This window comes from Cuculus canorus, chromosome 7, assembly GCF_017976375.1.
Source record: "Cuculus canorus isolate bCucCan1 chromosome 7, bCucCan1.pri, whole genome shotgun sequence".
NCBI lineage: Eukaryota > Metazoa > Chordata > Aves > Cuculiformes > Cuculidae > Cuculus > Cuculus canorus.
The window spans coordinates 36872895-36900465 of record NC_071407.1 but is presented as its reverse complement, the minus strand read 5'-3'; the positions used below and the strand labels follow the sequence as shown (position 1 = coordinate 36900465).

At 45.6% G+C, this 27571-nt stretch overlaps 1 protein-coding gene across 3 annotated transcripts; it reads right to left on the bottom strand.

The window, feature by feature from the left end:
* Nucleotides 1–37: 37 nt before the first annotated feature.
* On the bottom strand, nt 38–27223 carry LOC104060045 (putative neutral ceramidase C). Of its 3 annotated transcripts, XM_054071010.1 has the most exons (22): nt 24238–27223; nt 24036–24128; nt 22218–22353; nt 19189–19268; nt 18676–18825; nt 17914–18090; nt 17418–17545; nt 16795–16872; nt 15639–15759; nt 14092–14217; nt 13582–13668; nt 11904–12008; nt 11690–11771; nt 11075–11190; nt 9392–9486; nt 8708–8747; nt 7857–7952; nt 6877–6972; nt 5996–6145; nt 5192–5251; nt 4809–4897; nt 38–606 (listed from the first exon to the last, which is right to left on the bottom strand). In XM_054071010.1, exons 3-22 carry the CDS (start codon nt 22342–22344, stop codon nt 417–419), a joined length of 2193 nt encoding a protein of 730 aa, XP_053926985.1. In that variant the 5' UTR covers nt 22345–22353; nt 24036–24128; nt 24238–27223; the 3' UTR covers nt 38–416. The 3 variants fall into 3 exon arrangements, with proteins under 3 accessions (XP_053926985.1, XP_053926983.1, XP_053926984.1); XM_054071008.1 differs by having other exon boundaries at nt 24036–27223; XM_054071009.1 differs by lacking the exons at nt 24036–24128; nt 24238–27223 and adding an exon at nt 22705–23457 and having other exon boundaries at nt 39–606.
* Between the last annotated feature and the right edge of the window lie 348 nt (nt 27224–27571).

Here is a 27571-nt window from a genome sequence, read left to right as displayed (position 1 = left end):
ACCATTTTATGCACTGGGCTCAACTTTATGGACTATTTTATGGTCTGGATGAGCTCCAGACACTGCATGAATTCTCTTTGAGAGAGCCTGTTCACAATCAATAAGCCCTTGTTTAAAACAAAAGAAAAACACTTAAATCTTTTATTGCAATAAGAATCAACGGCAATGAGATCTGGCCAGGACAGGAACAGCTTGAGTAAATGAATCACATTAGACGAGTGAGACTGAATTGCGTGTAAAAGTCAAAACTTTGCAGGAAGTCCAGCTTTGCCCAACAAAGGCAAACCAGCACCACTAGGGAGACAGCAATGATGTTTAGATGCCACAAACCAAAACTTCCCAGGCAGTCATTATGAACATCGCAGATATCAGATCTACTGCTCCAAGGAAACAATTCCTTTAATGAACAAGATCACCTACAGATTTGTGATTTCAAATGCTGAAGATTTGCCTTCAAATGGAATAGAGACAGCTTGGGTGATCGACAGTCTTTTCCTGTAGTGCCCAAAGTACTGTATCCTGTAGAGGCCCGGCTCTGTGCCCTGAGGGATGTGCCACTCAATAGTTACGGTGCTCAGACCAAGCAGTCCTTTGGCCCAGTAAAACCTAGCAGAAAAACCAAAAATTGCAGGCAGCAAGCAAATCCACTTTTCATTTGTTTCAATATCCTGAGAGCTCACTAAGGGAAATGAGATGAAATCACTCCAGTTATGTATACTATAAAGACCTTATTTTAACCTTTCCTCATACATTTAGGCTACAAGAACAGCAATGAACAATCCAATCCAACGCCAAGCAGGTGAACATGGGAAACATGGAAAAAGAAGTCAACAATCCCTTTTGCAGATGAAGAATATTTATACCAACGTGTTCTTTCACTCCCAATCCGATACCATAACCCCATCCATCATTACCTCTGTGGCCAATATTTGTCAGCTTAGCCAGCCCTGTGCACGGGGGATGCTGAGCCAAGAGGATGAGTATTTATTGAAGATCGCAGGCAAAATCTTTCATAATCAAACTCAAGGCTTCGGCAACTCATTTACACATCAAACTCTGTGTGCAAAACTGTTTCTGTTCAGCCTCAGAACAGCCACACGTCACCTGAAGGTGAGGGAATTTTTTCCCCACTTTGTGGGGAGGTGAAGATGAACCTGCTCTTCTTTTGATACTGCCAGTCAGGGCCACTGCCGGATATCTCCCTAATCGTATCTGGGCCAGACATTACAGTTCTTGAGTCCTATGGAAACAGCCCCCTATTTCATGGCTTTAACTGAAGAAAGTAGATGAACCTTCCAGTACCTGAAAAAGCTACAAGAAAGCTGGGGAGGAGCTGTTCACAAAGGCCTGGAGTGGTAGGACGAGGGGTAATGAGTACGAACTGGAGAGGGGCAGAGTTAGACTGGACATAAAGAATAATTTCTTCGCTCTGAGAGTGGTGAGGCCCTGTCCCAGGTTGCCCAGGGAAGCTGTGGCTGCCCCATCCCTGGAGGTGTTCCAGGCCAGGTTGGATGGGCCTTGGGCACCTGAGCCACTGGGAGATGTCCCCGCCCATGGCAGGGGTGGTTGGAACTGGATGATCTTTAAGGTCCCTTCCAACCCAAACTGTTCTATGATTCTAAGAAAATACCTTGATTTAGTTTCCCCATACCAGCCTTACTGAGAAGTTTGAAATAAATATTTACAGACACGACTGGTGAAAAACAGTGAATGACGGGGAAATTTTGGTTTGGTGAACAGAGACTATATGCTGGCACAGGGCCATGAATCCACCTGGTTGCTCTTGTCGGAGGTTTTAGCTGTGGATTGCACTGGCTTGTCTTGGGAACAAGGTGACAGTAAGGTGCTGGCACAAAGCCTGCAGTGGTGCGGGATCTCCATTCTTGGGAACAACCTCTACTTACCTGGACATGACCCCAGGCAATCTGCTGTAGCTCTGGCACTGGCATTATTGGGAGCTAGGCTGGACCAGAGACCTCCAGCCTTAGCCTTGCTGTAATAGCATAACCTAAAAATTCTATTGTGATAGATCTATGCCACCACTCAGACTCCTCCCCATCTCGCCTTCCCGGCTCAGTGAACCAGGACCACACCTTTGGGACTCAGGAACTGGAATGTAGCTCAAATCCCACCTGGGAAGAGGCTTCTCACAGATGAGCTGTTGGGTTTTTAACCGTGTCTTATCTCCCCTGGCTGCTTGCTGAAGGCAGGGCAAGGCAAATTCTTGCCTGTAGCTCAGTCCCTCCTCCTAAACCATCCCAGGAAAGCAATTAGTGCCTCGTGGCAAACACAGGGTGGGGCCAAACCCTTCCCTCCTGCAAACACCAAGATAGCATCCAGCAAAAGGGCAATTCTCCACTGAGTTGTCCGCACTGAGTTGGTCCCTGCTGCAATAGTAAGCCCAGGGCAAAGGGCAGATAACAGCTATCTCCTTCCCCAAAAGCTACACCTCTTTTGAGTAAACCTTCCTATCTTCTGATCCCTGAAAACATGCATTTTACAAATGCAGCCATAAACCATTTAACACTTTGCAACACTAAGATAACAAATAACGTTTCCTCACGCTACTCTCCTATTGCAACATCAGCACATTCAATAGCATCGAACGTTCATTTTTACTGTACTAAAACACCAGTCTAACTCCACTAATATCATTGAATCAGAGAACAGTTTGGGTTGGAAGGAACCTTAAAGATTATCTGATTCCACCGCCCTCTGCCATGGGCAGGGACACCTCCCACTGGATCAGGTGCCCAAGGCCCATCCAACCTGGCCTGGAACACCTCCAGGGATGGGGCAGCCACAGCTTCCCTGGGCAACCTGGGCCAGAGCCTCACCACCCTCATGGTGAAGAAATTCCTCCTTATGTCCAGTCTAAATCTGCCCCTCTCCAGTTTATACCCATTGCCCCTCTTTGTATCACTCCAAGCCTTTGTGAACAGTCCCTCCCCAGCTTTCCTGTAGCCCCTTCAGGTACTGGAAGGTCACTAGTATCTAGTAAAATTGTTTGATACTTCCTGTTCCTGTTCCTATTGCCTTAATTACTGACATTTCAAGGTTAATGGACTGACATCACAAAAATTGACTCGTTTTCACCTTAATAGAACTATTTCCACTTTCTTGTGGTCTTTGGTACCTTCCTGGGGCAACAGGAAGGGACATATCGTTGTCTGCATTGGTTTGCCTTGTGGACAGCCCTTTGGGTAGGAAAAGGCCAAACAGCTCCTCTGTCTTCTCAGCAAAAGCATTTAAGCATCATTCAGAGATCCAGAGTCTGACTTTTCTCAAGAAGGAAAATATTAATCCTAGATCCATCTAGTCTAGAACCATCTTTCCAGTATCAAGACAGCACATTCTTCAAGTTTTGCACTTTTATATATTTTTCATCTTTTTGAGTGACGCGTTATTAAACATTTTCAGTGTTCCTGGCCAAGATTTTGAGAAATCCGTTGGGTTTTTGGAAGAGGAGGGAAGAAGGCAGGTCTACATCTGTGGGTGATAAAATGCCATCATTTCCCTTACTCTAACAGGGACTTCACTGGAAAGAGTGACATCAGTGACAGTGACAAGGTAACATAATGCAGGTGTTAGACCTTATTGCTCTCTACAACTGCCTGAAAGGAGGTTGTGGAGAGGAGGGAGCTGGGCTCTTCTCCCAAGTGACAGGGGACAGGACAAGGGGGAATGGCCTGAAGCTCCGTCAGGGGAGGTTCAGGTTGGATATCAGAAAAAAATTCTTCACAGAAAGAGTCATTGGTCACTGGAACAGCTGCCCAGGGAGGGGGTCGAGTCGCCTTCCCTGGAGGTGCTTAAGGAACGGGTGGATGAAGTGCTGAGGGACATGGTTTAGGGAGTGTTAGAAATGGTTGGACTCGATGATCCAATGGGTCTTTTCCAACCTTGTGATTCTGTGTTAAACAGAGAGCAAACACTTAGAAATGCAGAGCTCCAAGTGCAGGTAGGAACGCATCACCTGTTATTGGGACAAAAAATCCTGGCTACCGGACTGGGTTTAGAGAACAGCTGGTTGCAGTTGGGCAGAGAAAATTACACCCTATCAAATGTTCATCATAAATCCAGAAGAAGACTTTCCCAAAGAAGCCAAGCTGTCAGGAACGTTGCCTCCCTGACCTCAGGTGTTATGTGTTTACACTGGGACATTGCAAGGTCAGAAGACCTCAAGATGGATGGTTTTCAGGGTCTAAGCTTCTCACAGATAGGTGGCAGAGGCAGGCAAGAAAAATATCTGGTTTTATTCAAACGGCGGAAATTTGAAATTGGATGGTTTGACGTAAGATGACACTTTTATTTCGTGTACTGATTTCTGGTGTAGCTCTGAAATGTGACACCAGCTTTGCTGTTTAGTGGATATTTTTCCTTAAGACTGGCATCTTTAACCTTAACTTTGCTTTCTTACTCTATGATGCACAGCAAAATCTGGCCAGTTTTTCACTTCGAAAACCCTACTGCGGTGAACGTCTCATGTTTTGTATTTCCTGTTCATCAGCACAGTATGGCAAATGAATATCTGTAGGCTACGAACAAGTTGGACCACAAACCTTCTGTAATTCTTGCTCTTCCCTCTGCCTTTCCCAAACATATCTAGCAGAAGCTAGACCCAAGGAGATCAGACTGTTGTGGTCTTGGCAAGTTAACCACCCAAATATGGACCAATCCGTCCCCAGGGGGCATCATCTGCAGGGACAAGACCAACCTACGATTGGAAGCTCTGAGATGAAGCTCTTCAGGTTAAACTCCAACTACTCCACGGAGTGTGTGGGACAGTGCAACTTGGTCAGGGCACCCACCTGGTGTCCCAAGAGGCATCGTTCTGTACCGCGTGCCAGCTGTCTGAACTGTTGGCGTATCTCTCCACTGTAAGGAAGTTGTGCTCGGTCTGGAATAAAAATAACAGTTAGCCAGACACTGAGGGGACAGGCATATCACTTTAAACTGAAAAAAAGGACTATGCTTCTGTGTGTTTTACTGGCAAATGCAGTAGTTACTACCAAAAACATTTATATCTCACTGCCAAAGCACAGATTTAAACTAATAAAAGCACTGGAAGCACACGCTCTTACTCTTTCTCAAATCTGAACACCAAAGATGAAAATGCATCAGGCAGAAGCAGTAATTTATTATATACTAATCCTGAATATCCCCAATTCTAGTGTTGTTGCATCATATTTACCGCATTCTCTGCAGAGTTCCTGGGGTTTGCGCCCACAAATTTTACTCCAACCACTTCTCCCTGTGGGGAAAATTGGGATTTATATTAAAGGCTGAGCAGCGTATTGCACATTAAGAACATCCTTTGAAGATGCCATGTGAGTTTTTTACAGGTTTGGTTGGGGTTTGGTGGTTTGTTTTAAATTATTTATAATTTCACTTTTTTTGAGAATGCAGTGGACATACACACAGTGAGCCTCGACAGTGCCCTTGTCCTGCTTGATGGACATAAGATTTCTGTGTAAAAGAGGGAGGGAAACAGGTAGGATTTTTAAGAATGCCTCCCTGACTACTTCCTACCTTCCTGCTGGAGAGAGCCGTGAGCTGAAAAATCTTGCTCTGAACACCTTACCTAAACTTTAAGCACTGAAAACTGAAGTTTTTCTGACATTGTTATTTCATTTAAATTCCACACCAGAGGCATCAAATATGACCTGATTTCTGCTTGTAAAGAAATCGCTGTACGACATTTGCCTATTTAATTACAATCTGTTCTTTTATGTCAAAGCAGAAAGGGGAAATCGTAATGTTGAATAAAAGGCCTGTATTTTCCCCGTCATTCAGTCATTTAATCACATCCAGTACAGTGACACTGGCATAAAAACATTCTGTCTCTGCCTTTTCTACCACTCCCACTAAGAGCAACGAGACCTTTTTGGTCTGAGCGTACCACAACGCTCTAGAACACATAGACTTTTTCAGATGAGGGGTAAGAATTAAAAGATCATATCCTAAATAGGTTTCAGCAAATACTCGAAGCTCTTACCACGTGATACTGCTGTCTCACATCTTGTAGCACATCCCCAAATGTTTTACTCGCTGGCGCACGATCAGTAGTGATAGCAGGCACCAAAGTCAAGTTACTTATATTGAAAAACGGGGGCTCTGGACCACGTGGCAAATCCTGAACTGTATTCTGGGAGAGGGAAGATGTGCTCGTTAAGCATATGAATAGATAACCAGTATGTCCCTCATCAATCACATCACTGCTGTACCTTTCCATCCAAGTCCATCGCTTGGATAGATTTTGAAGAACTAGGGCAATAAATTGTTAATAAAACCAAGAGAATCTTCATCTGTGCTCTGCATGCAGGAGCAATCCCCACTGCCCTGTTGCTGTGTGACTCCCAAATCCACCCGCTAGAACATCTGGAACATGATGCTAGAACATCTAGTCCACCTGGTTGGACTCGATGATCCAATGGGTCCTTTCCAACCTTGTGATTCTGTGATTCTGTGATCCCACAGCTTGAGGAGTAATGCCTGCCCACTGGTCCTGCACGTTCACGGGGTCCACAGATACGACAATAACAAACATTGTCATGTACAACAGAAACGTAGCAGATCTTTCTTACTCATGGTATAAAACCAGTAAAAACATGGTATAAAACTTCAGGCCATGATGAAAGGTTGGAGTTACCTATTTCCTAAACTTCAAACCACACACACACACACACAAACAGAATTTCTCAAGTATTATGTGACCGCCTTTACAGGAATTGCTTTCATATCATAGGAGAATTTCTCAAAATGATTTCTTAAGTGAAAAGAAAATCATGCAGCCTCACTGAGAGCGAATATAGCCATCACCGAGTACAAGATTTAAATACCTCTACCAGCACGTGGCATATAGACATTTTTTATTACCATAGCAATAGCTCTTGCAAGTCCTCTGTACAGTTGAATATAAGCAGAAAGGGTGTGCGGTCCATAAATAGTTGATGCAGCCTCATATCTTTGAACCTAGTAAAATACAGATTTGAAACAGGAGGATTTGAAGGACAATTGAGAATTTTATACAGCTCATCCTACTGCACCAGGACAAGATCCACATTATACCCTCTGCTGTCTTTTTCACTCCATTACTGCTAGAAAGATAGCCCAAAAACTTGCCTAAGCATTTCTGTTGCAGTTTCAGGTGAAATTCTTCATTCTCTATTCAATCACAAACAGGGAGGACCGGTTGTCACTCTTCCAATTATCACAGCTCTTTTATTCTTTTAGAGGCGCGTGATGTAGGTCACCTCCTCTCGAGTTTTTGGGTTGGACAGCCCCAGTTCTTCCAACCTGCCCTTGCAGTTTAGGGTTTGTGAACACAAGGAGTCCATCCAATGGCCCACATCTTCCTCAAAGCACAGCATCTACCACGCCTTGTGAGAACCCTTAAAGGTGGGTCTTGTGAGCTTTATTGCGGTCGTTCCGACAGCAACGTGACACTGTAATTCATGTTCGCCTCATGACCCCATAGCTCCAAACCTTTCTTCTGGCAATTTTGCCATTTTATGAAGATAATTCCTAATTCATCCAAGTCATTGGGAGATTACTAAAACAAATGAGACCTCACAGGAGCTCCCTTCAGTACATCTGACCATTTCCACAATAGGGTCCGCGTGTACTCTCTAGCTACAGTCACAAAACCACACTGGCCATCAGACCATGTCAACTAGGCCAGAATAAACAAGGAGGTCTTATGGTTTCTGCTACAGATTTCTGCTAAGGTTCTTCGGCTTTTTGCGGTGGCAAAGGAAAAATACTCTAAACATACATAATTTCACACAAATTATCATCCCATATAGCCAAAAGCTGAACTCAGTTAAACATGCTCCATCTGCAGTTTTAACATTTACCTGGTACTCTTCATAGGTGGTAATGTAATGAGTGTAGACGTTGCACAGACCTGCAATCACGACATCCATTTGTGGTTTACCATGAGAATCAAATTCCTAAGAAAGGAAATAAATTGCTTGTCTTGTAACAACTGCTTAATGCACAATAATAATTCTGTTGTCGTTGTTGTTATTTACCAGGACAGAATACAAAGTTATGGTCGGTAGGGAGCTTGATGTTCAGGAATGCAACCCTACAAACGTAATTTGCCTATACTAACATCTCATATTCACTTCCCAAAGAAAAAGAGGAGAAATTATCTCATACTTCAGCAAATTCAATAAATTTAGGGGGAGTTGGAAGCTGATTATCTTTGTACTTCTAAAAAAATTGATGATATAAGTATGTGAGACAGCCTCAGCAAGTTGTGGAGACAGCGTCTGAGAATAAGATTCAGGCTGCACCCGAGAATAGGATGTACCAATTAGGTAAATGGAAAAAATACATTTGCCATTATTTTCCAGTTGTTCTCAAGTTATATACTCCTGATAGGGATTAAAGAACTAAACCCCTCCACCCCAGAGATGAAACTCCTGCTAGCATCCGCTGTGGCTGGATCCCAGCTGAATTAGCTCATGTTGACTTAATGGGTCGAAACTCAATCGGTTTGCTTCTTTTGGGGAGGTTATTAATTTCTCCTGCCAGTAATCACATGCAAAATGTGTCTGAAGCAATTGGGAGCAGGAAACGTCTGTGAGACACAAGACCCATGACTCCAGCTGTGAGGAGACAAGGGATAAAACAGAAGGATCAAGAAATATGGCATTCCAATATGCTGCGTTCTGGAGAAACCTCTTCCTCAACAACTTACTCGTTGAACAGCTTCCCGTAGCCTGCGTCCAGACATGGTCCTAGGGGCGTTAAGGGAACAAAGTTAGTCTCCAGAAATGCTGAGAGCTAAACTAGGAATTGCTGGGTGGACACACAGCACCCCAGCAGAAATTCACATAGCGTTTGCAGTGCTGCGCATGATCCCTTAAGGCTTCTCTTTGGTGAGCTCAAACACCTCAAACCATTTCACACACATCATCATAGCCAAGGTGAAGTTGGAGGAACCCCAGGGCATGTTGGGTAGGTAAAAAGGTTGCTAGAAATAAACTATGGTCTTATTCAGATTTTCACCACTGCACCGTCAACAGTCAGTACAATTAATCTTTACAACATTTGTGGAGTGAACCAAAATCGGTTAACTAGTTCTATTTGTTTACTGAAAGTGTATTTTGCAATAACAAGTTAAAATAATTTAGGGAGCTTTCTGCATTTCATTCATTCCCACGGCCAGTTTATGGAATGGAGAAGAAAACAGGAAATCCCAGGTAAGCAGAGGAGACAGTATGCAAGAAAGTACATGCGGTGGACATATATGTGTATTGTCTGCACAGATCCTATCTGCTGGGGACTGTTTTTAGCCTACAGCCCCTTTCTACCCACACGCAAAAGTATTGCAGGTAGCTTGAATGTGCAACACACAGAACAAGACCAAAGAAATACATACGTCAACTCTCCAGGAACAGCAAGAATTGCCAGCGATCCAATGGTGGCCATCTGAACATCCACAATGTCAGGGTGCCACGGGTGAGGCCAGGTCATCTGAGGTGGAAAAAAAAGTGGATATAACCATTGTAGGATAGTAGCAAACAAAAACAGCTGAGCTGTTTTACCTCCACGTGTACCGTAAGATGTCGGACCATAACAGGCATGTAAATACGCGGACAAGGTGAAAAGAAAAAGGTGTTGTCACAGGGATAGCTTCAAGCAAAGTGAGTAATTAAGGTCAGGGTGGCACCTAGAAACCCCTCACCTGCATGGGAAAGGAATAGTGTTACGATTTATAAGGTTGAACATCTGACCAGGAAAACAAAAGTGAAATCAAAAAGCCCAATAGCAGTGGGAAATGAAAATTACTTCTTCATTAGCTGAGAAAATGCACTATCAGAGAGTTTCCAAATCAGTTGTGATGCTCAGGGAACCCTCAACCTCGCCTTGGCTTCAGACTCCCCCTTAGCAGGGACCACACCATAATCAGATCCAGCACCACCGCAGCAGCCGAAACACACGCTCTTAGAGGTATTTCTTCTTAAAAAAAATAGCTAAATAAAAATGAAGAATCCTGTTCAGAGGAAATAAAGAACAGCGAGAGGTCAAGGGCAGCATAGGTCCAGCGAATGAAATGCAAACTCCCACTCCAGCAAGCCAAGAAGGTTTTTGAGGAGTAATGTCCTGGGGGCAAAACATGAATGACCAAAACTTGTGAAGTACATCAGAAACAGGAGACCTGGCAGGGCATCTGTAAAAGGATGCTCGGAAGGTGATAAAGCCATAACAAAGGGTAACTTACTCTCAGCAGCACTATCCTGGATGGAGGAGGCTTTGTGCTGGGATGTCATTTTATGAGAGACGGAGTGAGAAGCTGATTGAACATGAAGCTATACTGAGAAAGCTTTTAACGAGACTGATGAAAGGAATAGCAATCGATCAGCTTGTCATGTTCAGGCTGGACATCAGGAAAAAATTTTTCACAGAAAGGGTCATTGGGCACTGGCAGAGGCTGCCCAGGGAGGGGGTGGAGTCAACTTCCCTGGAGGTGTTTAAGGGACAGGTGGATGAGGTGCTGAGGGACATGGTTTAGGGAGTGTTAGGAATGGTTGGACTCGATGATCCAATGGGTCCTTTCCAACCTGGTGATTCTGTGATTCTGTGATCCGGATGGCATCCTCTGAGTGCCCTAAAGGACCTTGGACAAGATCCTGCTCCACTAAAGTGCATTTATCTTAAGGCCAAGGGAACAGCAGGTAGAAAATGGAGCATCAAGTTTCTTTTAAAGTTTTAAGTAGGATTTGGGGAAAGTTCAGTGAGAACAAACACCAATCTCTGCCTGAGATAGAGCAGCTCTGAGCATGAGGATGGGCTGGGACCAACACGGCTGCAGGGGCTAGCTCTAAGAAACAGAGGGTGGGGACCCAAGCAGTGGGACATCTTCATCCTTGCTGGCTGCCTGGACTCTTCTGGACATGGCCCTGAGCAACCTGCTGTAGCTGCAGTGTTGGTCCTGCTGGGAGTGGGGTTGTGTTGGAGAACCCCACCCCAGGGTACCTCCAGCTCGAACCTGGTGTGATTTTACCTGTGGATGACCAAGTCTGGCATCAGTCAATATTATCGCTCACAGAACTATCCTTACCTCTCCAGTACTAAAAAGGATTGGCTTGGGTTTGTGGCAGGCTTTTGTTTCATTGGATGGCTCTCCCAGCAGCTGGTCCCGGATTCCATCCCAAAATGGGTCCCCTTCCACTGAACCTGGAGGGGGAAACATCTTTTAAATGCTGTTCCTTCAGCTGCCCCAGCAGCTATTGGACAGAAAACTCATTTATTGTCCCCTCCCTGCTGATGTGGGATAGGATATTTCCCTGTGGATTCTGACCATGTCCCTTTCTTGGGATGGTTTGAAAAACCCAAGATTTAGCCCAGCTGAGCTCCATCTTGGCAGCATTTGGGTAAGGAGAACAAATGAGAAAGATTGCATGAAAGCCAGATATTTCTTCTCCCCACTTCCTAACTAGCCCTTTCCCTCCTTCAGAACACGGTCATATTCTTCTCCAGAAGCTTTCCAACAAACACAGACAAACTTGTGAGGGGGCTGTAAGGTCACACCTTCCTAAAAGACATCCCTTTGAAGACCGTGGTGCAACCAGCCATTGATATTCCGAAATGACTCTGAGGACTGACGCTATTTGGGGGATGCCTCATGTCTTCCCCGTTTGTATTAAGCCATAGTGACATCTGCTCCCTAAATTACCTTGTGTGAAGTTGAAAGCGCCCACTCCATCGATAGTTCCAGCAGCAAAACTGTGTCCTAAGGCTGGTTTACATGTTTTAACCTTAATGAGAAGGGAAAAAAAAATAAAAAAAGTGATATTTTAAAACCAGTTCTGCCCAGTGTGCCACGTCCTGCTGTGAGAACGTAACATTTTCCCTTCCTTATGCCTGTAACCCAACAGTCCCACTCTTACCGTGTGCGTGGCATTGAGCTCCACCGAGACGTCACTCATGTTCACCCACTGATGTGCCGAGCTGAGGGGTCCTGTGACCTCCTGGGACGCGTTTTCGTACAGCTCCTAAGGGACACACAAGGTGGAAATCCTTGAGGAAGAAGAAATTGTAGAATCATAGAATGGTTTGAGTTGGAAGGGACTTTAAAGATCAGGTAATTCCACCCACCCCCTGCCATGAACAGGGACACCTCCCACTGGATCGGGCTGCCCAAGGCCCCATCCAACCTGGCCTTGAACACCTCCAGGAATCCAGCTCTTCTGAGATTCAACAATATGAACTGTTTCTGCATTCTGTTGATATCTTCCAATGTCTCCTTCCAGGTCTTAAAGCAAGAGTGTATTTCCCAAGCTCCTTTGTTTCTATCACCATGTCTCTACATCCTGCATGCCCTGAGTCCCTCATGCTCTTCCTGTCTCGAGTAACACAAGGAGGACACTCTGTGGTCAGTGGGTTTGCCCATGCCTTTCTTTTTACAGCTGAAACGTTCGCCTGTTCCACAAGGCTGGCAAATTCTTTTTCTGACTTGCAACATTCGTCATTTCTCACATCTCAGACCAACCAAAAGAAATCCCTTCCATGAGAAAGATGCACTTTGTTGCCTTCATTTCTTCGAAACACATGGACTTTAAGATGCATTTACTGCGCAGCTGACAGCTGAGCCGTTTGGCTCTCCAGTGAGTGGTTTGCTGGCACTCATGACTCAAGTTGGTACATAAAAAGCGTTACTAGAAATTATACGGGTTTAGTAACACTCCTATAACTGTGGGGAGGAACAGAGGACACAGACTTTGAAGGCCAAGAGTCTGCAGTGCTAAAACCAACAGCAATGTTTTCCTCCGTCATTTGATACACACATCAGGCCACTCTGGACTGGGACAATCTTTCACTTGCAAGTCACAGTCAGCCTGGAGTAACCTCAGGGTAAGCATTTGACTTAGCAGTTAAAAAGAAAATGTCACTATCAAGCCTTCTTACTTCTCCATTGGACCCATTCCAGTCTCTAAAAGCTCCTGTTCCTGAAATGATGCCAGAATACATCCTTTTACTGACTACTCTCACGTTACACGAAGCCACAGAGGGGGAACAAATAACTTCATGGGACTTTGGAGCCCAAGGACACGGGTGATGTGAGGGAGCCCATAGGTGGAGGACACCGGCTGAGTAAATGCAAACTCAAGCAGGGCGAGATGAGCATCTTTCATGGATGTTAAAGCTGGCAGATTTTAACTCACATTTGTGTTTGTTTGGGAGTGTGATGCCAAAGCAGGCCAACAAATCATATCTGGTGGTATCCCTGAGCTCTTCTAGGAGTCTTTAATGCTAACGATTTTTCCCATCATGACACTTCTGAGATGCGTGCATGGGATGAGAGGGAAAGATTAAAAGGGGCAAAATCCACATAATATACTAATGAGGGATGTAAAAAAAGTCCAAATGAACATTTTCAGCAGCACCTACAATGATGTATCTAAATAAAAGTGTGTGCTTTCTCAATCATCAGGAAACTTTTCCTTAAGCATATAAATATGGACTTTTGAGTAATTTCAGACTATGGACACTCACAAAAAAAGGTGCAAGAATGAACATATATTCCTATAATAACAGCATTCACGCACACTGGTAAATATCACTTACCTTTGCTTTCAAGTAGATATTTTGCCCTATAATTCTTGTACTGTCAAACATGTCATTACCGGGACCCATGGCCATGCACATCGTTGCCTGTTGAGAAATTTGTTTAAAACCTGGTGATCGGATAATACGGAGAACACGTGGCAACTGCAAAGTGGATGAGCTCACAAGTGATTGCCATACTGTGGGAACTAACTGCTTTTTGCAATGCAGATTGCTTCTTGCCATCATTGATTCTTGACTCAAATGTGGGCACCAAGGTTCCACACTAACATTTGCATCATGATAAATTTAAGTTAGGGTTGAATAACCAGAGAACATGAAAAAGACAATGTAAATTCCTGAAAGAGGTATCCAGAATAGCCCAAAAAGAGGTGATTTTTTTAACATGTCCTCTTCATTCACAACCATCCACCATGTGGCTCTGTATTTGCTGCTCCACCCCAAGTTTTCTCCCTATCAGAAGTTAACTAGAAGATCTAGTTAATTCTAGATCATGCAGAATATACTTACCCCCCCCAGGGGACAGGTGCTCTGCGGGTTATCACACGAGTCCCCCGTGTTCTTGCAGAAGGGGCCTTTGGTGTTGGGCGACACATCTCCCAAGTTAGAGGATGCAAAGGCAGCAACAAAGGAGCCCTGCCAAAACCGGACATGGTCAGATGGATTTTAGTGCAGTGACTGCAACCGTCACCCGCAGCTTTCCCTGCACTCAAGGCTGGCGCCACAGCCAGATGGTGAACATGTGACGCTGATGAACATTTCTGAAGCAACTGGGAGGATTGGAATGGGGATTTGGGAGTGTCTCAAGGGTTAGGGACAGGAAGAGCAAGGGACAATAGGACATATGGGCTGCAACTGCCATTTCAGGGCGACCTTCACACTGCTTTAGTATCCAAGCAGTGTTTCTTCATCTACCTTGCCCATCCTAGAGGCAGCTCTTCCCCACCACATGCCCAGTTTCTCATGTTACTGATTAGATATTAATTGTAGCACCGTGCACAGGATGGGGTTTTTTTCTGCAGGGCTTTCACCACGACTGATTTACAGGGTGAGAGTTATTGGATCTGATTGCAAGAGCTAACATCATGCAGTACTCACCAGAAGCAAGGCTGTACACATTGAGTGTCAACTGAATTCAGCTCTCACAGGTACTCTCACTTCTTCCCCTCTTTTAAAGATGGGGTGCTTCAACACCAGATATTTTCATATATTATGGGCTCTTAAGCTATTTTCTTGTAAGCCCGTTAGACACAATGTGCTCAGTAGATCATACAGCTAAATACTGAAACCCCAAACACTTCTTAGCTTGGCGTGCAGGTCGACTTGCACTGACTTGCACCCATAACTATGCACTGGAGTCAAGTCTTGTTAAAAGCTTTTAGATAATCCGGTATAAAAAAGAAACATTTGCAAATTAAGAATAAGGTAGACTTCCATTCGTCTCCATCTTCAGTATGAACTGTATGTGTTCCCCTGCCTAGAATATTAAGGTAGGAATTGGGCAGCTGTTTCAAGGTACATGCTGGAGACACACAGAGGAAGCCCTCTTAGTCAACTCATGACTCAAAGTGTCTGTGAGATGGGTTCGTGTCCAAATTTGCACCTCAGGGGAAACAATGCTCTTTAAAAGAGCTGTATCTGCACTCTGAAGATAGCAAAATCTTCTGGATAAATGAAAATCAGAAGGTGGAATTGGCTGTAAGCTGTAAGAAAGAAGTGAGGCTGACCACAGCCTTGATGCAATATATTGATCCTTTTGGATCAAATATTAAATGCATCTTTCTAGTATTTCTGAATCAAATTAAACTCAGTTTATTCCTTAAGTCTAAATAAACGCCACTGATTATTTGTTTGGAAGGTCAAGATTTGCCTTACAATTTGTCTCCTCTAGAGGAACAAAGTAAATCTTCATCTTCCTCCTCCTTTTTCTGTTTGTCCTTCTGTCCTATTTCACTGTTTGGAAGAAGAAGCTTCGGCCCACAGAAAGCACCAACCGTCCCCTCCCTGCTGCAGCATGTGTTTCCCTATTACGTTCAGCAGTCTGAAAACAGTCCCACCTCTCCAGGAAGCATCCCCTTGTTCTTCTCCTGTTCAAACAAGTAAGATGCGTAGCCCACGTTGTCGCTGTTCACCAGACGGTTTGTGTTGTTCATGCTGACGGGGTGCACAGCAAACCAGCTGAAGAGGAGTCAGGAGACACACACAAGAAACACATCGTTCGGTCTATTGTCAATTGGTTTGCTCAATCTATGCATTTGCAATTGACTTATGGAAAATACTCTTGGAAGAGTATAAACACAGACTGTTGCTACCTAGGGGTGGATTAACAAGGGCAGAGCTATTCTCCTCTCCCTTCCTGACCAGGAGAGCTCGTGGCTATGATGGTCCAGGCCTTGAGGCCACATGAACTTGGCACCATAATTATCAAGGCCACCAAGAGCTGTTTCAGGTCTGCACTCCCTCTTCTGAGTCCAGAGGACTGCATTTTGAAGGGATTTCTATTTTCCTTTTTTTTTTGAAGAAACAAGGAGGATTCAACAATGTAAAAAAGGGGGGGAAAAAGGAACACCGTCATTCTTATGAAAAAAGAAAACCCTCTTCTTCCTCTTTAATGCAGTCAGACTCTCACTTGTGACTTCTAAACGAGGAAAATGAAATTATGGCTTTGGTATTGCACGTTACTTCAATCTGCCTGGCCGGGAGATCTGAACTTCATGAGGCTGAACGCTGCCCCGCGGATCTGTTGATAGGGGAGACATTGTAAATGCTGCCGGTGGGAGTGGCGTGCTCCCCACACAATGCGAGGGGTTCAGGAGAACAGCCGGGAGAAGAGGAGCAGAAACAGCCCTGGAGATGCAGGGGCTGAGATCTGCTTCAAGGGGCACAGCGAGAGCCCCAGAGGGGACTTTTCTGCGCATCTACAAGGGAAGACCAACTACGTTCACGTTCCTCAGACACACTTGGGTTGTGCCCAGCAGTAGATGGGCCAGGTGCTGCCGTATCTCCCAGAGCAGACAAGGGATGCAGACTCGGTTTACACACTCCTGGCCTCTCACTTTTTCCTCAGAGACCCTCTGGTGAGTAGCTGGGAGAAATGGTCTATGGGCAGTGGTTGGTGTTAGGAAGGGGAACTTGTGCAGGAAGACACAACTGCTACAGAACTCTGAATTATGAGGATTTGGAGAAAAAATATGTTACTTCAGTGATCTGTACCTGATAAGTCCCATCTCTTGTCCATTCTCGTCCACCATCTTTAGCATCACCATTTCTTTATCTGTGTTGGATGAATACCTGGATGAAAAAGAAGCAGGGAAATCCCGTTAGTGCCAGAGCCATGATCATGCTCTGCATTGCTCAGACACCTTAAGTCTCCACCAGGTTGAACAAGGAAATGAAGAGGTTATTACAGATACTACCAAAGCAGAGTGAGACCTTAGAGGAGCATCTGAAAATAGCTGTGAAGGTAAGCAAAGAGTCACGGTTGCTGCTGACCTCAGGCTCTGCTTCTCCAGGGGATGGAGAGAAGAGGTGCCCTCTCTGAGAGAGAGGGGCACTTTAATGCCATCTGACTCTAACCTTAAGTCACATCTTTGAACAATGCTTCACGTGCTTAGAGGGTGCAACCACAACTTTTAAGCCCACTCTTGCAACTAATTCTTGGGGGTGCACACCCAAGCGCAGGATGGCAATGGTGTCATTCTGCCATGGTCTCAGCTCCACATTTGCAACCATCCCCTGAATGACTAGAAGCACCAGCTGCGAGTCGCCCGGGCCATGGTGGCAACCGAAGGGTCCTCTTCAGGGCTCTGTTTCTCTTCTGGTTGAGGAGCTTTTACCTGCTTCGTTCGGACTCTGGATTCTCAAGGTAGGAAAAAGGGCTTCGGTTGATCTGGCTGTTTTCTACAATGCCTCTGTTTATAAAAAGCCTCCCTTTCTTCATATTCTGATGCGCTATATCAATGCTCTGAAAAGCAGGAATGTAGGGAATGTTAGTCAATGCATATAAGATATATGTGAGATTAACAAGGAAAACTCTTTTTCCCTCCCTGTCTGTCCACAACATTTTTAGGGAATTTAGGGGCTTTTTTTTTTTCTTAAGTAAACTAAAATTCTATAAAATTACGGTAATATTTTGAAATCAACCACAACTGTCTCTTTCTGAAGACAGAGTTAAAGGCTTCTGTTTTTTGATCTGATTTCAGTTTTGAGACTGAGACATTCGGAGATGCTACCACAAACATCAGAGCAAGAGCTCTGTCAGTCACAAACACATCCCTCCCCACCTTTTCCGCATTTATGGGCTCTCATGTGATCAGATTGGACAACACAGACCTTTACGATGCCATTCACTATAGCATGGAGGGATGGTTGGATTAGCCCTTTGCTAGTGATCCAGAAAAGGGTGTACTGGAAGTAGCCACCAGGTCCTGAGTGCGTGTGGGTGCCACTGAGAATGACGTTGTCCTGTCGGTACAGCTCACCATATTTGCTCTTCAGTTTGTTGAGCACCTAGGAGGAAGAAGGTGGGACTAAAAGCCCATTTTCACACCCAAAGGCTATAGAGAATTGTATCAGCCCTTTCAAAAAAAAAAATAAACAACCATTCATCTTCCTCCTTGCTCTTCTCTTTCTGTCTGATACTTCCATGTTGGTGTCACAACAAGTAGGTCATAGCTGTTGACTTGGCAAGAGCCTTAAAATAACAAAATCTGATAAGTGAAGACCTCTACGGCCAACTGGCAGTGAAGCTCAGATCAGCCAGTAATTCCCCAGTTCTCTGGAATCTCCTTCCCTCTTCTGTGGTGCTGGAGACCCAGCATTAGACTGGCACCGTGACAATGTGCTTGTGATTTGAACGTATTCATGATAATTTCTCTGCTAAGAAAAGCATGGTTAAAGTCCATCTTCATTGCTGAAGAATCAAAAGCTCTTCTTCGAGAGCCACGACATCTCTTTGTGATCGTGCTTCAATGAGGTTCCAAAACAAACAGCCAGTGTGCTGCCGTGTTGAATATTATTAAGCCGTGACCACAACCTCAATGTTAATGCCAGAGACAACCCAGACTGTGAAAGCATTCATTTCCAGCCATGTACCTCTATCCTCAGTTTTTGAGACACCATTCCTATGTCGGCACTGACAAACACTACGCGTTTGGAGTCGTCAGGGTCTGCCATGATGAAGGCTCGGCTGTAGAGGCGCGTGAGAAGCCCGCCGCCTACCTGGTCCGGGTTAGCATATCCCATCTGGAAGAGAATAGCTCCATGTATTCATTTGCATGTATTTTTCTAAGTAGATTCGCTGGAGGAGTCATTCAACATCTGAACACTCAGAGCTGCAAGCAGCTCGCCCTGTGATTGCAAGAATCATAGAACAGTCTGGGTTGGAAGGGACATAAAAGATCATCCAGTGCCAAATCTATTGCCACGGGCGAGGAACACCTTCCACCAGATCAGATTGCTCAAAGCCTCAAAGGAATTTCACCTAACGGTTGAAGATAACAACCATTTGGCAAGACAGACCCTCTAAACCAGAAGTCCCGCAAAAAATACTCAGCGATGATGAAAATCAATATTCCGCCAGCCCCACGGTCAGTTCCCCCAACTTACCAGAGGGATTTCTGCCACAGGTCCCGTGCAGTCAGCTCGACCAACACCCAGTAAGTAGTTTGCTCTCACTGCACCGGTATCTATAATAAGAATAAATAGTAGATTAATGGGTGCATGAACGAGCAGAATCAGGGACAGAAGCAGTAGTGGCCTTGTTAAAGAGACTGCATCCCCAGAGCACTTAGCAGACAAGGGAATCCAGTTGGGACCGTGGGCTTGGGTTTCCAACAGGCTGACAACGTGGTCAAAGGGTGCTGAGGCTGTTAAGGCATACAGAGTGGTAAAGGGTGGACCAGGCATGAAGAACTGCAGAGGGACCTCACAAGGCAGGGTCACTGTAAACTGAGTAAAACGTGTTGTGATTCAGAGAGACGGGGAAAGAAGATGAGTGTTGCCAGTTAAGCTCTCCAAGCCCACCGCCACCATGCAGGAAAAAGATCCAAGGGTGTGAGTGCTGTTTGCACATGAAACACTCAGCTCAGCATCAGTGAGAAAAAGGAGATGGCATGTCAGGAGATGCCAAGGAAGGAGTAGAGAAGAAAGAGAGAAAAGGGAAGGGAAGGGAAGGGAAGGGAAGGGAAGGGAAGGGAAGGGAAGGGAAGGGAAGGGAAGGGAAGGGAAGGGAAGGGAAGGGAAGGGAAGGGAAGGGAAGGGAAGGGAAGGGAAGGGAAGGGAAGGGAAGGGAAGGGAAGGGAAGGGAAGGGAAGGGAAGGGAAGGGAAGGGAAGGGAAGGGAAGGAAAGGAAAGGAAAGGAAAGGAAAGGAAAGGAAAGGAAAGGAAAGGAAAGGAAAGGAAAGGGGAAAGGGGAAAGGGGAAAGGGGAAAGGGGAAAGGGGAAAGGGGAAAGGAAAGAAGGAAGGAAGGAAGGAAGGAAGGAAGGAAGGAAGGAAGGAAGGAAGGAAGGAAGGAAGGAAGGAAGAAAGAAAGGAAGAAAGAAAGGAAGAAAGAAAGAGAGGAAAGGAAAGGAAAGGAAAGGAAAGGAAAGGAAAGGAAAGGAAAGGAAAGGAAAGGAAAGGAAAGGAAAGGAAAGGAAAGGAAAGGAAAGGAAAGGAAAGGAAAGGAAAGGAAAGGAAAGGAAAGGAAAGGAAAGGAAAGGGAAGGAGAAAGAAGGAAGGAAGGAAGGAAGGAAGGAAGGAAGGAAGGAAGGAAGGAAGGAAGGAAGGAAGGAAGGAAGGAAGGAAGGAAGAAAGAAAGGAAGGAAGAAAGGAAGAAAGGAAGAAAGGAAGAAAGGAAGAAAGGAAGAAAGGAAGAAAGGAAGAAAGGAAGAAAGAAAGGAAGAAAGAAAGAAAGAAAGAAAGAAAGAAAGAAAGAAAGAAAGAAAGAAAGAAAGAAAGAAAGAAAGAAAGAAAGAAAGAAAGAAAGAAAGAAAGAAAGAAAGAAAGAAAGAAAGAAAGAAAGAAATGCCTCCAACACATCCCATGTCCAGGAGTGGTCTCAAAATAAATCACAGCAGAGCCATCAGGAGCTCAAAGAATTGAAAGGTGATTCTGGGCAATGACATCCAGGCAAGCGGTGAGTAAAAGGAAGCCCAAAGGAGAACGTGTCTTATCACAGCCATCATGAAGGTGCAGGAGTCCTACAGGATAGATGAAATGCCTGGACAAACTCATGGAAAAAAAGCCATTGAAGGCTATCAAATTAAAAAAAAAAAAAAAAGAATTCTCTGTGTCTCAGGAAATCGCAGAGCCACAAATCACTGGAGGCTGAGATAACACCGTGGGAAAATATTTCTGTGCTTGATCTGTTCTCACAGTCTCCCCCAGCCAGCCGATACCACTCAAGGCAGGGCAGTAGCATAAAGGGACACTGCGTCTCCCCTGCCTGGCCTTTCCTAGGCTGTGCCTCGGAACAGAGGAGAAACACTGGCCACAGTGTGACCACAGAGCATTTCCCTCGTTTCAGATGGCACGAACAGGGCCACCTATTAAAGCTACCATTCCTCCACCTTCTCCTCCAAGAGCTAAAACACAGAGAGGAATCACTTGTACAAGACTTTTACGTGTTACAACCTAAACACATGAAGAAAGTGTGAACTACATCTAATTTGAGATAAAAGCCTAGAAATTGGAAGGTCCCTTTGCTGACATGTCCCCATCCAGGGAAGGGCAAATCCCAAGCCCTGGGAAAGGCCTCCTGTCATAAGAAAATGCCTAAGGTTTCAAAATGTTTTCTTTAGCCGTGAGATTTTTATCTCTCCAGAGAAAAAACATGGGTTACTTTAGAGTGAATTGAGAGCTAATCCAACAGCCCCATTCCTGGTGATGGGGTTGGAGGCATCAATGGGCTGTGATGGGATTGCAACAGCTGTGAGACCCCTTGGTTCAGCGCTGGGAAAAGAGAAGAGGAGAAGAGAGGAGAGGGGAGAAGAGGAGGCTGAGGGGAGACCTTATTACTCTCTACAACTACCTGAAAGGAGGTTGTGGAGAGGAGGGAGCTGGGCTCTTCTCCCATGTGACAGAGGACAGGACAAGAGGGAATGGCCTGAAGCTCCATCAGGGGAGGTTCAGGTTGGATATCAGAAAAAATTCTTCACAGTAAGAGTCATCGGGTACTGGAACAGCTGCCCAGGGAGGGGGTGGAGTCGCCTTCCCTGGAGGTGTTTAAGGAACGGGTGGATGAAGTGCTGAGGGACATGGTTTAGGGAGTGTTAGGAATGGTTGGACTCGATGATCCAATGGGTCCTTTCCAACCTGGTGATTCTGTGATTCTGTGAAAGAGGGGCTCTCAAGGTCCCCCTCCACCTGGTGGAGAGAAGGAAAGGAGGTTGTCTGGATCCAGCAGCACCCACTCGCCCCAAGGCTGCGCATTCATGCCTCAAGAGATGCTCACGATGGGTTGGAGCACCGTGCTCCTGACACAGAGGCCAACAACAGCACTGTGCTGCGGCTGTGTGAGAGGACCACACGCAGAGAGGTTTGTGAAGGCTCAGCAGTGTCCAGTGACCCCCTAGCTGTACCCCTTTAATTTAAATTTCTGCACTGGACACACCCGAGCAGGATGGGATGGTGGGACTGAAAAAGCTCAACTTGCCATATCTCTCTTTGACGACAAAGTGGAGGATGAGGAGCACTACGGTCACTGCTATCATCAACACCAGGAAAACGATGAGGGTCACCTCCAGGCGGGAGAAGGAGCACTTGGACTTCTTTCCACACATGGTGGTGCACTGTGAAAGTAGAAGGGAGCCCATGGGGAAGGCAGATGAAAGAGTCCCAATGTCGGGCTTGTCCCACCCGCTTGCACCTCCAAGAAGCTGGTAATGCTTGGTGCTCCTGGTGCCAGTGTCAGAACGGGCAGCAGCAGTGATAAGGACGGGAAGCAGAGATGTGTTTTTCAATCTGCTTAAGACAGCAAAAATCTGTCTCCAGTGAGCAGTGATTATTCCCCATCACGAGACCCGACAGGACAGGGTAAGTGGTGGAATTGCCGATCCCGCTTTTCCCAGAACACTTAACTTGTTCTTTTAGAGGAGTCTTTTAAATAAACCCCACAATTTTCCACCAGACCCTGCACTCACCGAGTGGCCAAAGGAGATGCTGTGGCCTGGAGCCTTGTAGCTTCTCTGCTGCTGGCACGCTCAGACCACATTAGAAACCAATATTGTCACCGTAATAAAGGTTAATTTAGGAAAATGAGGCTGAGAGAAGCACACCCCATCGCGTGTCCAAGTGCAGTTCTCTCTTGGCCAGAAAAAGCAGCGATTGTGACAGCTTTCCAAGATAAGCCCCTATGTACAGATGCCAGCATTCTTCATTGTATGCAGAGCTCTTTGGGTTTGCTTTTTGTATATTGCTCTTCCTCCTTGGGGAGAGGTTTATTTTGGGGTTAAATATTAACAAGAAAAAATATTCAAAATACGGCTACGGGAAAATACACTGTTTCCCCCACTGATAAAAGCTCTGGTGACCTCTGGTTTGTCCTGCTGCGGCACCTGAAAATTGCAACAACGGATTGAGTGATGCCCTGTTGGAAGTGGTGCTTGTAGCAAAGACGTGCCTTCTGCCCATCCTCTAAACACAAGCCTTTAAAACAGCTTTGGACACTCATACGTGTCCTTAGATGTGTTAGTAGATCAAAAGTACTGCGGCTCCCACTTCTCTGCCTGTGGCCAAACCACATATATCCCACAAAGGAATGGTTCCTTGTTTAGGGTGGTGAGGAATTCCGCCCTTGGGGATGGCCCTGGCTCGCCTGGACGTGGCCCCGGGCAGCCTGCGGTGTTGGCCCTGCTGGGGCCCAGACGCCACAAGAGCGAAGATGGGCAAGGGTGGACATGCACTTAGAAAGGAAAGAGTGAGGCGGAACCTCTAATTTTCCTGGAGGTAACATTTGCCTTATGTTGGGTCTGGCACGGCGCTTGGTAAAGCTCATGCCTGCAGGCCGTTCTCCGGAGGCGATTGTGCCCTGGAAGCAACAAAACTGCACAAAAGAACTGCTGAAATTAGCATTTATGGTCTCGGTAGGGTTGCAATGAGAAGCAACATCACCAGAAAGCCAAGCGGTCACCCCGACTTGCTATAGGTGACGTTTCTCATCAGCTTCTTTTGCCATGGTAATCACAGCAGTCATGGTCACTGTTGTATTCCACCAAACAGATCTTGTAATGGCAACAAAATCGACTTTTGAGGCTTCCTCCCCCCCGTTTTTAGTCTGCAAGCATTGGCGTTGGCAGCAGCCGTACATGGCATCACGAGCCGAACAGATAACCCATATCACAGCACCAGCCTTAAACGCACTCGCACAATACGCAACTACAGCTTCCTTTTTCCAACTGATTCAGCTGACAAAACAACACTAAAAGCGGCAAATATTCCAATGAAATCCCCGTGAAATAACACGCAAACGTACCTGAGATCCCTCGCGTCTCCCAGCTTGAGACGTCTTTCAAGCTGAGAAGTTCAGCTTGAAAATTATTGCTGTTATAGCCCTCTGAGTCAAGCACTGAGCAAGATAAGAAGAAACCAATCAATAATTTGCACCATGCAAGGAGGTGATAGGGTTTGTTTTTTTATTCCCAGTGCATTTACGTGAGGTCACAAACAGCATCTACCTCTCTAGAATAGCATTTTTCAGGGTAGCATTGATCAGCTCCGGTGCATAAGGAATCTGGGACCAGGACTTTTTCCTTCCTCTTTACTTCATCACAGCTTGACCAGCCCATGGGATGGCTGCTGCTTCCAGCTGGCCAGGGTTTCCAAACTCTGCTAGAAGAACAACTTGAATATATGATCATATTTTAAGTGTAAAATGCATTTTATTGATAGATGCTTATTTATTAAAAATGTTATTTAATGAAAACCAGCTTTTTCCATCTGTTTTCCTTTCGAGTCCCAGGCAGGTTGCAATGTGCCTAACCTCGCCAGCTGCTAAAGCATGCTCTACCCAAAGAGGTTTGATAGTTTGCTCTTCCCAAACATGATGGGACCCTCAGAGAGCAGCTGCCTGTCCTCGTTGACGTGGTGGAGGAAAGTTCTCATGAACAACACCCCTTTGCTTCCCCCATACTCATGCATTTCAGTGGGGATTTAAAGCCGGGGCCACCTCTGACGTTTTCGCTCCCACAGCTTCCAACAAGCAAACATCTCGGGAAGTTCAGTTTTCCTCTTTCATCGCTATTTCTCTTGTGCTCTTGAATCCAAGGGTTAATATTCCAGCCCGTGCTGAGCTCTTGCAGTCTGAGTCATCGCTTCAAGGTTACGTTCCGTATTGCCTTTTGCCTCAGCGATTTTTGGACTGGCTGGTGAAGAGAAGCAAGATTGACTGATATGTTATCTGCTTGCTGTGATACCGAAGGAACGCGCTTGCCTCTGCCGTTAGTGGAGGAACAACCTGCCATGTGGGCTGACGGATATCCCTGGTGACCCCTTTGCTGCTGGGAACACCCTTCTTCGGGCCGCGAGGTTGCCCCAGATTGAGGACTTTCCTTGGAGGTAACTTAAGAGCATTGTTTGACAAAACCATGAGCAATCACTCTGCTATCAAGGGAAAGGTCCTGGGACAGAGATGAGCCACGAATCAGTTGTGTATTGGCAGGAGAGCAAGAGCTCTTCCCAGGGGTGATGTATTTGCTGGATCATCACAAAAACTTAAGAAATTGAGTTTTAAGTAGTTCATACAGAGGTGGTTTGTCCTGCCATCCTCACCCCACGAAATGCCAAGGACCAAGGAGAAGACCTCACTGTGGTTCTGTAACTCCAGAAAGCACAACTCAGCTGCTGCTGGGCATGGAGGAGGAAAAGAAAGTTTGACAGCAGCTCAAAACATGTTTGGGGGAGCATCTTAAAAGACTGAGGTCATGGAGACCCACAGCTCCCCATCTCCTCCAGGTGGAATGACCACATCCACCCACCCCGGCTCAGGACTGCAGAAGCAGCAAGATTTTCGGCACAGAAAAGGGACTTTCCAGACTGCAAAGGCTTCAGCTGAAGTAGTCCGGTGCTTGGTAAACCCCTCTGAACTCCTTCCTGCCTGTGGGAATTCAACCCAAGTGCATTCAGAGAAGGTGGATTATTACGACAGTGACCAGAAAAGTGTTTATTGAGAACACAGAGGTCATCATATGGCAGTGCAAGAGGTATCCCAGAGCACCTGAGAGCCACGGTCAGTCTAGTGAGAAATAACGACAAAGTGGCTCTATAGAAAGAAGTCCTGGAAATGTTTCCCAGAAGAAAATCTCCGCACCAGCTTCCGCACCTCACGTCTGCTACATCAGACAGGTCACCAGCACAACCACCACAAGGAAGGACTGTGGTCCCACGGGGGGCACAACACTTGACTTAAAGCAGCCACACTGGAGCACCTGCCCTCAAAAACACCCCCATCCTCGCAAAAGCTGTCCTGTCAGGGGCAGGATGCTCATGAACCTGCTCTTTGACCGCTGGTGGTCAAGATCAGTACCTCTGCAGATCCAGGCTAGAAGGGAAGCCTAAGAAGAAACAGTAGTCATGGTTGGAGGCATCAGGACGTCTCTGAAATTATGCTCCATGTTGGGGGTGAGAGAATATATGGGATTTGAAGGTGGGCACTCATGTCAAGTGCATGGGGATTCAGGTAAGTTGTCTCCTATATAAGGCCCTTGTCCGGGCAGCCCACGTGTCAGTCTGGGCTGGTATCGCTTTATAGTGTATTGAGTTACCTTCTCATAAGATGCAAGATTTCCCAGAGCTTGTCCTCTTTTCCAGTACTGAGAATCCTTCAACTTCTTCCCCTTCTCCTTTTGTCCTAAACAAGACTTTAAAAAGTTATATTTTAATACTAATACTTATCCTACCGAAAAAGGGCTTCTACCCATCAGTGCCATCACACCATTTGTTCCTTTCCCAGGCACGTTCAGTAACTGCAAACCAGCATGGAATTTGCATTCTCAACAAACGCTGCAGAGCACTCTGGGACCACCCAGCAAAGTCCTCGCAGACCCTCTGGGTTTGATGCCTCCACCAACTGACCCTTTAGCTGGAACCACTTCGCTGCTCTTAACTTCTCCTGATGGATGCTCTTGATTTCTCGTACGAGAGCAGGCAGTAGGCTTTAATTACTTGAAAATATTTGACCAGGAGCATCCAGGAGACTGTGGACTCTCTCACTCAGAAGGATTAAACTACATGGGTGTGGAACAACTTTCTAGGTAAACCAGGTAAAGAAATCTAGGAAGATAAAACGACACTATTTTTCCCTACTTTAAAACATTTCATGCACCTGGAAAGTTAAAAATATTTAATTAATGTATCCTTAATTAAAAAGGAAAAGCTTCTAAAGCCACTTAATGGATCCACTGCAGCACTAAGGCAAAGCCGAGAGAAGGAAACCCAGTAAACACAGATTTGCAAACATACACGCAGTGAAGGCTGTACTTCCAAATCATTAAGAAAGAGGATTCAAATCACCTCTACACATCATCCGTTAGAAAAAAAATAAATTGCGCAACTTTGCTTTAAAATGTAAACCAATAAAGCACTTGTTTCCACCTTCCTGCTCCTCATTTTTTAGTTTCTTACTTTCTGGAACACCAGATCATTTCAGGCAACTGATCCTTTCCTCCAGCATCCACATTGCACTTTAAAACCACCCTGCACCAAACCAGCATTTCTGGTCTCTGAGACACTCCGTGCGAGCCATCAGAGCTGGGACCTTAAAAACTCAGCTCTTCCTTATAAATGCATAGGAGACCATGATTTTCTCTGCAAGCCTTTGGATTTAGAATATCCCCATCCCAGTCTTCCATTGTCAGCTTGTAGGGAAGGCAATGGGGAAAACCACCAAAGAGAACCAGAGAGAAGGTACACACGGGGCACTGAGGACTTCCCTACCTGCTCTTGGCCTTCCAGGCATTCCTACTACGGAAATCTCTAACTTATGCAGCTCACAGAAGATATTAAATAAGCAGA

Bases quoted from the DNA above. Each gene is read 5' to 3' on its own strand.
- LOC104060045 (XM_054071008.1), bottom strand. From the start codon at position 22,344: ATGTGTGGAAAGAAGTCCAAGTGCTCCTTCTCCCGCCTGGAGGTGACC. The intron at 8,748-9,391 runs GTATGTATTTCT...TAACGCCCCTAG, and splicing joins GCTGTTCCTGGAGAGTTGAC to GACCATGTCTGGACGCAGGC. The intron at 5,252-5,995 runs GTAAGAGCTTCG...TTTTCCCCACAG, and splicing joins TGAGACAGCAGTATCACGTG to GGAGAAGTGGTTGGAGTAAA.